The sequence below is a fragment of the Stegodyphus dumicola genome, chromosome X2 (genome assembly GCF_044657685.1).
Source record: "Stegodyphus dumicola isolate Sdum_Otavi_A_Nest chromosome X2, ASM4465768v1".
Classification (NCBI taxonomy): domain Eukaryota; kingdom Metazoa; phylum Arthropoda; class Arachnida; order Araneae; family Eresidae; genus Stegodyphus; species Stegodyphus dumicola.
This window is the reverse complement of record NC_140781.1, coordinates 50,891,082-50,903,362: the sequence shown is the minus strand read 5'-3', so window position 1 is coordinate 50,903,362 and position 12,281 is coordinate 50,891,082. Positions and strand designations below refer to the sequence as shown.

The window sequence follows — 12,281 nt, the reverse complement described above, 5'->3', positions numbered from 1 at the left end:
TGAGCAGCGCGGTTGGACTTTGTGATCAAAGGCTTATGGGCAGCAGCACGACCATGAAAACCAAGCAGATGTGCTTCCTTACGGATGGTATTCATTGAAGCAATACTCCCGGATGCCTGTTTAAACTTCTCGCGGATCAGGGCCATCGGTTGGGTGCGGTTCTTCTGAATTTCTCTGGACAGCACTCGTCGGTCTCTATCTCCCAGTTTCGTTGGTCTGCCGACTCGAGGCACATTCCGACAATCACCGCTCACCTTTCACTTCTTAATCACATAGGCCACTGTCGATTTTGGGTACTTCAGATCGCTAGATATGTACCTTAAGGATAGGCCACATTTGTGATACCCGATAATTATACCTTTCTCGAAATCAGAGACTTCCAAACTGCGAGGCATCTTGCATGCGACTAAAGCCGATGCTGTTTCCTACACGATATATACCGGCGTAGTCCGTGACGTAACTTAGGACCGCAGATATCGTCATTTGCATAGGTGTCCAAATACTTATTGATAGTCAGTGTATTAGCTCGTAGTTAGAGGGCCGTTAGCCAGAGAAACTAATGGTGCGCATATCGAGGTTGTGTCATTTGTCACAAAAACTTTGAATTTTGCTTGCGACCAGTACCAAAGGTATAAATTGTTCCAATCCTAAACAAGTAAAATTGTACAAAGACTTTGTAGACACCCTGTAGTTTTTGTTTGGTTACATATAATTTTTGATTTTCATTAAATAAGAGAAACCTTAATTCCATGCGCGCACAAATTTTCAAAAATAAAATGACACATTTAATACACTATATTTCGATTTTCTTTGCAGTGTGAAGGGAAATGTGTTTAAAATGCCTTTATGGCAGCTTTTCATCGGTGAACTGTTGATTAATAAACACATAATTGGCTAAAGATGGCTCAATGCTAAATGAATAATACAGAATGTAATAAATAAATAACACCGTTGTCTAAAATGCCTGGGGCCAACCAGCGGCCAAGCGGTAAAGTCGCTGAGCAATGGTAGTTCGGTCAGAGGTCCGAATCCCGTGAACGGGCTTGCTGCATGGGCGCTTTCGTGGTTTTCTCCATGTATAACGTTTATGAGAGTCAGTTTCCCTTAGAAAGTCCTCTAGGAAGGCCTCCCTTCTCTCAGGCAGACAGTCCTCGAAGCTCTGTCGTATTCATAGGAACCAATCTAAAGATGGCTGTAGGCTATAGTGTAATAAATAAAATTCTCATTTTTAAAGTAGATAATCAGTTTGTAATCGTATGATGAATAACACTGTAATGAAATAAAAGAAGAAAAAAGTATAGTCTTTCAATTTATAGAAATAAAACTGCATTCGTTGTCAGACGGGCCGCATACGCAAAGCGAACTTCCCGCTGGGTGAACTGACTGGCTGTATAAAAAGTTTTTGCGGTCTTCTATATGTGTAAAATAAGTACAGGTCACTTCCCTTTAGAAGGGCTTTTAGATTATTCGAATGTGGAAAAGCACAAGAGGGCTGTCTGCCTAAGCATATATGGTAAGTTGGAATCGACGCGTTAAATAAATATTAAGAATGCAAAATGAATATTTGGAATAAATGTTATGAAGAAAAATGAGAAAAACATGATTTGAACTTGTTATTCGGAACTCTACATGGGGATCTGAACTCATGGAACTGCATATCTATGAAACAGTTTCTTTTACGCCTTTATTCAAGATTGAATTCAATCATAATTTTTGCACAGCACCTAAAAATTAGGCAACAAAAAGTTGACTTAATGACTGCCATTTGAACAGACATTTTGCCAGTTATTTATTATATATACGTATTTACATAACTGAAAAAGTAATAAGTCGCTATAAAACCTGGAACTAAATCACGCGAAAAAGCTGTAGTAAATTTAGTGGCTGTAATTAAAAGAACCTTGAATAAATAAATTCATTTTCAAACATCTCATTAGGAGGCTGGCACCAACCCCCTGATGCGACGTTACTAGAAATGTAACATTTCGTTCTGCCTTTATTATATTTGGTTTTTTTCAATTTTTGCAAGTCTTTACCTTATAAGGTATTTCTCTCGCCTTCCTAGCGTGCCTTCGTGGTGTAGTGGTTCTGCACACTGGGCCGGTATTCCAGAGGTCAGTGGTTCGATTCCCGGCGAAGGCGATTGCTCATTTTTCATCTCTCTGTCTTTTTCAAATAACCTAATGCCTGTACAGTGGCGCCCGAACTAAAAAAAAAAGGGTGGTGGATGATGATTCTCCCCACCCAGGATTTGGCAATTGGGTCCCCTAAAAACCCCAGTCGCCCTTTAAAAGGGGGAGTATATAAGGTATTTATCCCGCCTTCCTAGCGTGCCTTCGTGGTGTTGTGGTTCTGCACGCTTGGCCGGTATTCCAGAGGTCCGTGGTTCGATTCCCGGCGAAGGCGATTGCTCATTTTTCATCTGTCCGGCTTTTCCAAATAACCTAATGTCTCTACAACCTGGCCTTTATTTTCACAACCATTGATACTAGACATACACTTGCTATTACAAAAATGTTTAAAATCACGCAAATATGCATGTTTTGGCATTTTTATTTAAAGAAATTAATTTTATAAAAATTACTAAATCTAATTTTATACTTGTATACATTCCTCCGGTCCGCAACCTTATATTTAGGAAAATTTTGTATTCGTTATTAAAAATAAAACGCAAAAGGTTTGCATTCCATACGATAAAAATTGACCGAGATATTTGATACCAATATCAGAAATCGTATTCAGGGAACGTATACAAATTGAAGAGCGAAATATTTGAATTTGTACATAACTAAAAATAAAATATTGGTTTAGAAAAGGGTTTCTGATGTTGTTACTAATCTCACTTTTCTGATATAATCTGAACAAGCCAATGAATTATTATCGTGGCAAGGACTATGTCTGTCGTTGGACAGAGCCTTGAGCACCATGCAGGTGACAGACCGACTTTATACTCAGCTGCGCCCCAATTTTGAAAGACAACACCAGGAGCTAATCCGAGGGTCTCCCGCCCCCTGTCTTCCCCTATAACTAACCTCTCGAGAGGACTTTAGGCTCGCTGCATATTTTGAGTGCTCCTTGCCGCACAGACACTACATACATTTAAAACATCCATGCCTTCTCTGGGATTCGAACCCCTGTCCTTCGGTACGGTAGTCAGCATCGCTAGATTTCGAGTTCTAGAAAACACTAATATTCTTCAGAATTGGCACTTAGTCAACTTGTGATATAACATAAATTAAAAATAAAAAAAAGTATTTGTATTTTAATGATTTTTTTCTGCGATTGAGTTATAAAATCCATATCGTGGTGGTCACAACGTACCATCTGTCGTGTCACCCAAGGATTTCTTCTTTTAATATAAACCCGTGGGTGGCACGACAGATAGTATATTGCCCCAAACATGATATAGACTTTATAACTCGGTACGATTACTAGATTATGATTGTAACGTAAAAAGAAAACTTCAGCTAAAATATATTAACGTATTATTAGATCTTAAAAACTTATAAATAATTTGTGTGAATATTCTTTCAGCATATCAAAGGTAATAAAATTATAAATTTTAGGGTTTTATTTTATTTTCCTAACAATTCATTTTTAATTTGAAAACAGCTTTTCCTTTACACCCTCATTTTCCTACCTACGCTTTCCTGCCAGAATGAATTTTCAGTTTCACGTTTTATGCAAATTAGGGTGGAAACTAATGTTTAAGTTGAGGTCCATACGATAAAAATTGCTACTTCAGACAAAGCGCGTTCCACCTGTCGACCACGTTGTTGCGACTACTTAAAGCTTGCTATTTTACGGCGTGCATATAAATTGCCTGTTAATCGACGTAGGTGATGTTAGCCAAAGATCCGACTAAATGTTAAATATCTCTGTGCAGCTTCGGCTGATTATTCAACTTAGAATTAGTTTAAGTTTACATTTTCTACTTTAAAGTTAAAGCCATAAGTGCTGGCTAGTTATACGCCCAAGTAGAGCTATCTGTGAGAATATTTGAGTTAAAATAAAAGGACATTTTAATCCTTCTTCTGTTGTTGTTATCAATCCAGTTCGCTTACCAAATAGTCGCTTTGGAATTCTTGTAGGTTCTAGTAGTCAAGTAACTGTAATTTAGCTAGAACACGATAAAATTAAAGGCACAAATAAATTCCAAAAGAATATTACTGAAAGGAATTAAGAGAAAAAAGTCAAATTGGAATTATTGCAATTTTTTTATTAATCGACCTCTCAATGCAAATGGAAAAGAACGTCAAAAATTGCAAAGTTTGAAATGAAATATCTCAGTCAAATTTATCGTACCGTAGTGCAAACTGTTTGTGTTTTATTTTTTTGTAACGAGTACAATTTTTTTTTGAGTATAAATATAGGGACCTGAGGAACTCATGAAATGTTAGACTTCATAATTTTTATAAAACTGAATTTTTTTTTTTTTTTTTTTAGTTTCAAAGTGCTAAAACATGAATATTTGCATAATTTAAAGCATTTTTGTAATTGGAAGAATATGTCTATAAACAATGGTTGCAAAAATAAAAGCCGGATAGACTTTTGTGTACAATATGTATATACATAGGCATTATTTTTAAAGTATAAAGTATCTTCAAAGAGAGTACTTTTAAAACAATTATCTATAATTTTATGATTAGTAATGCTTAGAACTATATTCAAGGCCTCAAGTAATAAAATATTCAAATATAAAATGAAAAAGTAACGAAGCTCATCTGAACAAATCTTTCATTGAGTTCTCACAGAAATTACGATAAGTATATGAAACAAAGCACGAAGGTCAGATTCCAGTGCGTGCCCATTTACTCTAGCCGCGGGACCCCCTAATATCGCGTTCACCTTTTATCCTAAATATATGCGAGGGAACTTTCTCATCGCGTCGGCAGAAACTGAGATCTTCATTTCGATCAGTTTGGCAGGAAGAAAAAGTAGGAATTTTGTACCTGCATGCAACACCCTGAAGGAAGCATGCAAATAACATGAAATTTACAACATGCATTAGCGGATGTTAGATATGCAAATGATTAGAAATTCAGCGCAGACGCACATCACGCGCGCATGTGGCGCCACTTCAAAGCGCTATTTAAGGTTTGGAGTTTTCGACGATTTCAAGTTCGGCAATTGTGTTTTTCTTGTAGCTTTTTTAAAAAAACGAACAATTATGCCTCGTAGTAAACAGCGATCATCGTTTGATCAAGTATCCGACTTCGACAGAGGAAGGATAGTGGCCTACCGAGAGTGTGCATTATCTTTCAGGGAAATCGGCAGTCGTGTTGAAAGAAACCAAACAACTGTAATGCGGATATGTGACCGTAGGATGCAGGAGGGTACGACGTGTTCGATCGCATCCACCTCAGTGCACCACTTCACGTGATGTAAGGAACACTGTGCGCATGGCAGTGACGGATCGCTCAGTCACATCACGAACCATAGCGCAGCACATTCAGTCTGTAACGCATCATGCAGTGTCTGCGCGTACCATTCAACCCCGTTTATAGCAGAGTGGTCTGTCCGCAAGACGTCCATTACTTCGTCTACCTTGACGAAGAACCACAGACGTCTCCGCCGCCAATGGTACCATGAAAGAAGGATGTGGACGCCAGAATGGAATGAAATTGTCTTTACTGACGAGTCACGCTTCTATCTGCAACACCACGATGGTAGGATTCGAGTCTGGAGACACCGTGGAGAGAGGATGCTGAACAGCTGCGTTATGCACCGCCACACTGGTCCTACACCGTGTATTATGGTGTGGGGAGGTATTGGATATCACTCTCGCACTCCTCTAGTACACGTTGCCGGTACTTTAAACAGCGAGTGCTACATCTCCGAGGGGTTGGAGCCAGTTGTCCTTCCTTACCTTCAGGGCTTGCCCACAGCCATATTTCAACAGGATAATGCGCGATCACACGCGGCACGCATTGTGCAAGGGTTCTTCGTCAATAGCCAGATTGAATTGCTTCCCTGGCCGGCACGCTTTCCGGATCTTTCACCGATAGAAAACATGTGGTCCATGGTAACGGTTGACCCAGATTACATCCCAAGCTGCCACACCAGATCAACTTTGGCAACGTGTGGAAGCTACTTGGGCTGCTGTACCCCAAGAACACATCCAAAGGCTCTTTGAATGAATGCCGAGGCGTGTGGCAGCGGTGATCTCCAACAATGGCGGCTACTCTGGCTACTTATTCTGGAAGGAACCACACTTCACAGAAGTCTATAAATTTAATCATTTGATACTTGGTCAACATGTTATCTACTAAATAAATTTTGTTGTGATATCTCTTGTCTTTCTTGGTGTTGCAATTTGGATGGCCAGCAGTGTAAATTCGTTCGTAAATGTTTACTGACTTGTTAACTAACACTAGTTAACTTATCCTTAAAATAATTCAACTTTGGATTTACTTCTAGTAGTAAGTATTTGCTTGAGGAAACGTAAATGTTTGATATTTTAAAATTAACTTTACGGGAACTCTACGAAATTTGAAGTAATCTCTTCTTGTATGTAGGCACATTACTGTAATAAATCTGATTTCATAAATCATCGCCATGAAATCCAACATTTCAAAACAACAGAACTGTCCATTAGCCAAAGCCTATATCAATATACCACTGGCCTGAAAAAGTTAAGTAACAGCATGTTTTTTAAAGCTCACCATTACCAAAAATGTCAATAACGTTTAAACTCACAGTTCATATGCATGGCAGTAATGAAATTTAAGAAATATATGCAAAAACAATAGCTACCACTTTTATTTTATAGAAATGAATACTTATATAGGAGTTGGAGGAAAAAAATGCAAAAGTTGTAATTTTTGTTCACGGGTGTTGATATTTAATTGTTATTACAGTTTTGTGGACAATATGCAGAAGAGTCTATCAATGTCCTGGAGAAGTCGTTTGCCTAATTCGTTGAGGTGGCGGACGATCGGTGGATGAAAATGGAATGTCACAAGCTGATGCTGCTAGACGTCTCAGTGTCTCTCATAGTGTGACCCACTGATTATGGAACAGGTTGAATCCGAGGATTCTGTGTATAGAAGACATGTTCCAGGCAGATCTAGAATTACAACACCTGTGAGAAACCGTAATTTAGCTCTTTCGGCTGGAAGGAAGAGTATCATTACTGTGCCTCAGCTCATGGCAGACCATTTAATGGCAACAGGAACAAGAATTTCGGCAACTACAGTGCGCAGACGCCTGCATAATACAAGTCTGTACGCAAGACGATTAGTTGTTTGTGTCCCCTTAACCCGAGAACTCAGAGGTGCCCGTTTATGCTGGGCAAGAGAACACGTCTCCTCGACCAGTCAAAAATGGGCGTCTGTTCTTTTCACAGACGAGTCCAGGTTCACAATGGAGAGTGATTCAGGTCGTCAGCTGATCTGGACGGAACAACGCAACAGATGCAGACAATCCCATATTGTGGTTTGGGCTGGGATCTCTCTTGGTGGTCCCAGTGACCTGCACATGTTCTATGGAGGAAATTTGACCAGTGTGAGATATCGAGTTGACATTTTTTTATCAATATGTCTGCCCATATGCCGCTGCTATTGGTCCTGGATTTCTTCTGATGGACGACAAGGCGTGACCGCACCGAGCTCAGGTTGCGGAAGAATATCTTGAGGGTCAAGGTATGGAGCGGATGGAATAGCCCAAGAATATCTTGAGATCAAGGTATGGAGCGGATGGAATAGCCGGCTCAATCCCCAGACCTGAATCAGATAGAGCATCTTTGGGACTGCCTTGAGAGACAGGTTGTCCTCCTCCAAGGTCGTTAGATGAGCTTAAACAAGGTCGTGTCTGGTCGTTGCTTTCCATTTCACTGACCGACAACTTAATTGACACCATGGAACGTCACTGCCGCCAATGTATTGCAGCTAGGAGTGGACGCATTTCTTATTAGAACCCATTTTTGTAATGTTACCACCCCCATTTTTCCTCAAAAAAAACCTGTGATATACTGTTTCTCCAAGACTGAATTTCTCTTCCAAGAGTGCAGTTTTTTGTTGTAATTCATGTTTGTGTTGAATTTTAGAAACATTCTATGTCGTATTTATTATTAAAGAACTGTCTAGTGAACATGTCCTGTAAATTTCTTGTTTCTATGTTGCTTCATTCTGAAATTAGACACAAAGACATGCTGTTCCTTAACTTTTGGAGGGCAGTGTAGATCAGAAGCTGCAATTTCTCAAAATATAAAAATTAACTGCGTAGCACCATTCAGATGGTCACCCAGTGACGTTTAACACCTAGGAGATCTCCGCACATGCTAGGGATCTTGTGTTTCAAGAAACTGCTAAAATGACTTCTATAGTATAATGAAATGACTGTTAAATTGACTTCTATAGCCAATAATATTAATACATATATTTTTAGATGAAGAAGATTTTTACATTTTTGTTGACTTTTCCGTCTTATTAAATTTCGTTTACTCATTTTGTTTAAAATGTTATAAGCAAAGACGAAAAATCACGTAATTTTACGTGTACATCATTTACTAAGGTTTAACTTTCGGTTATATGAGATCAGTTCTAAAATTATAAGCAGGGATGGGAAGAAATAAGCAGATAAAATTTCGAGCATAAAAATGCTGTTTTGGTTGCGGTTTCTGGTGGCTGTATGAGAGGTTGAAGTTATTTTTGCTGCTGCTTATAAAATATCAAAAAGCTAAATATAATATTTAAATGAAAGGAAAATAATAGAACTGATAAACCAATTAAATAAAATTTATTAGAATAAGATTTGTACAGTAGATAAAATTCATTAGGAGTGAATTAGGAAAATAAATCGAAGAAAAGTCACGTAAAGAAAGCATTGCACATAAACGTTTGAGATTCTGTGAATATTTGCGACTATTGCAACTGGAAAAGTTCATTTTCAAAACTTTTATAAGAAATAATCTGAAAAATCGCATGACACAACCATACTTTTCTAAATTTGATTGGTACTTATTGTGGCAAATTTATTTTGGCTGATTGACTTCGTTGATGTAATCCACAGCTTTATATTTTTTAATTGTCGGAAACTTGCTGCGCACCGATTACTTTGTCAAAGAAGGAATGTTAATTTTATGTCTAAGAGTAAAGCTGATTTTCATTTCTAAATCTGAAAGTATTTATTTAACGTACAATTATTATTTCTGTTGTTGTTATAAATAAACTGTCATAACAACCGGAGCTCACACAGTTCTTGAAGTCCTCAAATTTTTTACAAGAATGCATTAAAAAATTAATTTCAACGGTATGCCTTAAAGCAAAATATGTTAAATATTTCAAAAAGTTTATTAATTATAATTATAACTAGTGAGAATAGCTAGACCTAGCGATTAATTACACTTACCCTGGCATTATATGCAAGTAAGCTTTAAGCCACCGTAATCCTCTTTTCATCAAACCTAAAAAAGAAGTAAAATTTATTTCCTGCAAAGGAAGGGTATAAAGCAACAGAAAACTGCTTAAATCTTGAGTTAGGTTTTTATATATAACAAATCTATAGTAATAAATTTACAAGGTTTATATTAAATTTTAAAACAATTAAAATGTAATCCTAAATATAATTCATGTGTGTATTGTACAAATTATTTAACTGTTTCCTTATATATATATATATGTATATTTATATTATTTCCCAGAAAGCAAGATTTAATTTATAATTCAAAATCATATTAATTGTTATTTATCTGACATTAAGCACAGCTTTTTCCCGTCTGAAACGTAATAATATAGCTGTGGAGTAGTATTTTATTAAAGGCTGGTGCAATTTTTCTCTATTTCTCAAAGTGTGAAAACATGAAATTCAATTTATAAACATTAGATTAGCTCTCCAGTATGCAGCAGGATCGGAGAATATTGCAGGATTTTTTCCCAGTAGTGGCAAGGTTTAACCAAGAATAAGCTTTATAATCAGCAAAGAATGGAATTTTTATGGAGAATTTTACTTATGACTCAGTTTACATAGCTTCGACTTAGTCCATTATTTACACATAATTCTATACTCAGTTTTTTAGTATTTCTAAACATGTATTTTTTGCTAAGTATTCAATCTATTTCTAATGATAGTTGATCAGAAAAGTAAAAAGTTATTAAGTGTCATGGCCTTCTCCCTCTCGAAGGTCACGTTATATACCCTCAAGCCTGTGTTCATAATACAATTTGCTCCTCTTTCTAACTTACTATCGCCAAAACAACGCATTTCCATATTTATTGGTTGCAGTATAAAAGCAATTAGAAAAAGTGAGAGAAATCTAAGATGAACATAATTTTAATTGGACCATGTACATAATTTATAAATGATGAGTATGATCGATATATTTGTGTATATTTGTGTAGAGTATGATCGATATATTTGTGTATATTGTCTCAGTAAATTTTTCTGTTGGATTAGTTATTACTTAGTGAATTCTCTACATGTAAAAATAACAATATCTTCATTTTATCGATAAAACTATAAAATTAACTATGCTTTGAAATGAAGAATTCTCTTAATTAATTTCTAATATGTTGAAGCAGAGCACAGGTATTTTTCAGCCTAGGTGTGAAGCAAAAACGTTATTGTTGTATAGTTATTAAGAAACAAGTGTTTAAAAACAGCGTTATCAATTAATATTTACGCTAAGGTGTGTTTAGGAGGAAAAAATTATATTCGACTCAATTGAAGAGGTTGAAGAGGTCAAAATTGTACTCGGGTCGATTGAAAAACACCAGAGTCCAAAACTGACCCGAGTATAAAATTTGTACTCGGGGCAATTGAAAAGGTCAAAATTGGCCCACGGTTTTAATTTTATTGACAAAACAATTTGTAGAAAGATTTTTCAAGAGCAGAAAAAAAAAAAAAAAAAAAAAAAAAATAACTGTTGAAAGTGTAGAAGAAAATACACTCTGTGCGCTTATTTCAAATACATTTTACGAATTCAATTGTAAAAGAAATGTTGATTTGCTTCGAATTGTGTTATTACTCAACAATAATTTTTGTCGTATCAGAAATAGGCATGTATCTCGTATCCGAATTATGTTCTGTCTAAAAGTACATGTAAATCATCCAGAATGTGTGCAGAGAGCTTAAAAAACATTGCACGGTTATATATCTCTTCAAAGATTCGTCGTAAACCCACGGTTTTTTTTTTTTTTTTTTAAAGAGTTAAATAAGCAGAGTTTTAGATTGCAACAGTTTTGCTCACATGACTCCTTTTAGTAAAAATATACGAAACTTTATATTTTATACAAGCCCCATAGAATTTGTCTCATTACTTAAAAAACAGCATTTTGCATAGACGTATCAGTCATCAAATTTACCTCCACATGGCCGAAACTTCAGTCATTAATTAAATTGTGGGGGACCATATACAAATTTTTAAACACAGCTGAACATATTAAATTTACGAATACACATTTTTAAAACATACCTTTCATTTCATAAAAACATTAACACAGAAACACAGGTTTCAGATTCTAATTAGAAGTGGCGTATAAATTAGAAACTATACACAAAAATTCAGGTTTTGCTTTTGCACTATCCCTTTCCTCGATTCTTTTAATCCTTTTAATTCCTTTTCCTCGATTCTTTTAATCCAGTGAAAAATAGTTCAAGTCAACTAGTTCTGAAATTTTTTAAGGGCTCATATTTGCACATTACAAATCTTGTTTCTTTTATGTAAAATCTTTCTCAGGATAAAGAACATGGAGGTAAGAAGTTTACTTCTCACATGCATGATGAAGAATGGTTTAGTAAATAAAACATTCTTTGCAAATGCTCTGTACGATACTCTGAATTTCGCATATTTTTTCTAAAAAGTCACGTGATATGTGATAATACTACGAAACCCTACTTTGTTTGATTCATTTTTTAAACTGGAAACATGGCCATCTACCATCTATACAAGAGTTATTTAATTATATAATCTTTTTGAAGCTACTTGTACGTACTGAGAGAAAAATTATAATTCATTTACATGTGCTTTTAAATTTATATTATTCGTAAGTTCATAGACATAATATAATATTTAATATGCACTTGTGTAATATTTACTTGTGTATTCTTTTTTAAATAATATAGATGCATATAAACACATAAACAAAAGTTAAGAAACCTCAAATTAAGGTTATAAATTATTAAAGTTACACAGTATGCTACAAAATTAATTAAATAATGAAGTGATAATAATTAAATCAAAAATGAATGTCAACAGTCTAACAGGAAGTACATGCATCAAAATAAAAATTGAAACAGAAACCAAAGAGCTCAATGAAATAACATAAATACATCAAAACTGA

At 35.7% G+C, this 12,281-nt stretch overlaps 1 protein-coding gene across 2 annotated transcripts in view; it reads right to left on the bottom strand.

Annotated features, from left to right (window-relative positions):
• Positions 1–12,281, bottom strand: part of LOC118186581 (BCL2/adenovirus E1B 19 kDa protein-interacting protein 2-like) — a 107,475-nt gene that overhangs the window by 6,324 nt on the left and 88,870 nt on the right. For both annotated transcript variants that reach the window (XM_085809035.1, XM_035356690.2), the window contains exon 11: positions 9,352–9,406. In XM_085809035.1, the coding sequence (XP_085665161.1) occupies positions 9,376–9,406 (31 nt within the window). In that variant the 3' untranslated portion in view covers positions 9,352–9,375. The remainder of the gene's footprint in view (positions 1–9,351; positions 9,407–12,281) is intronic.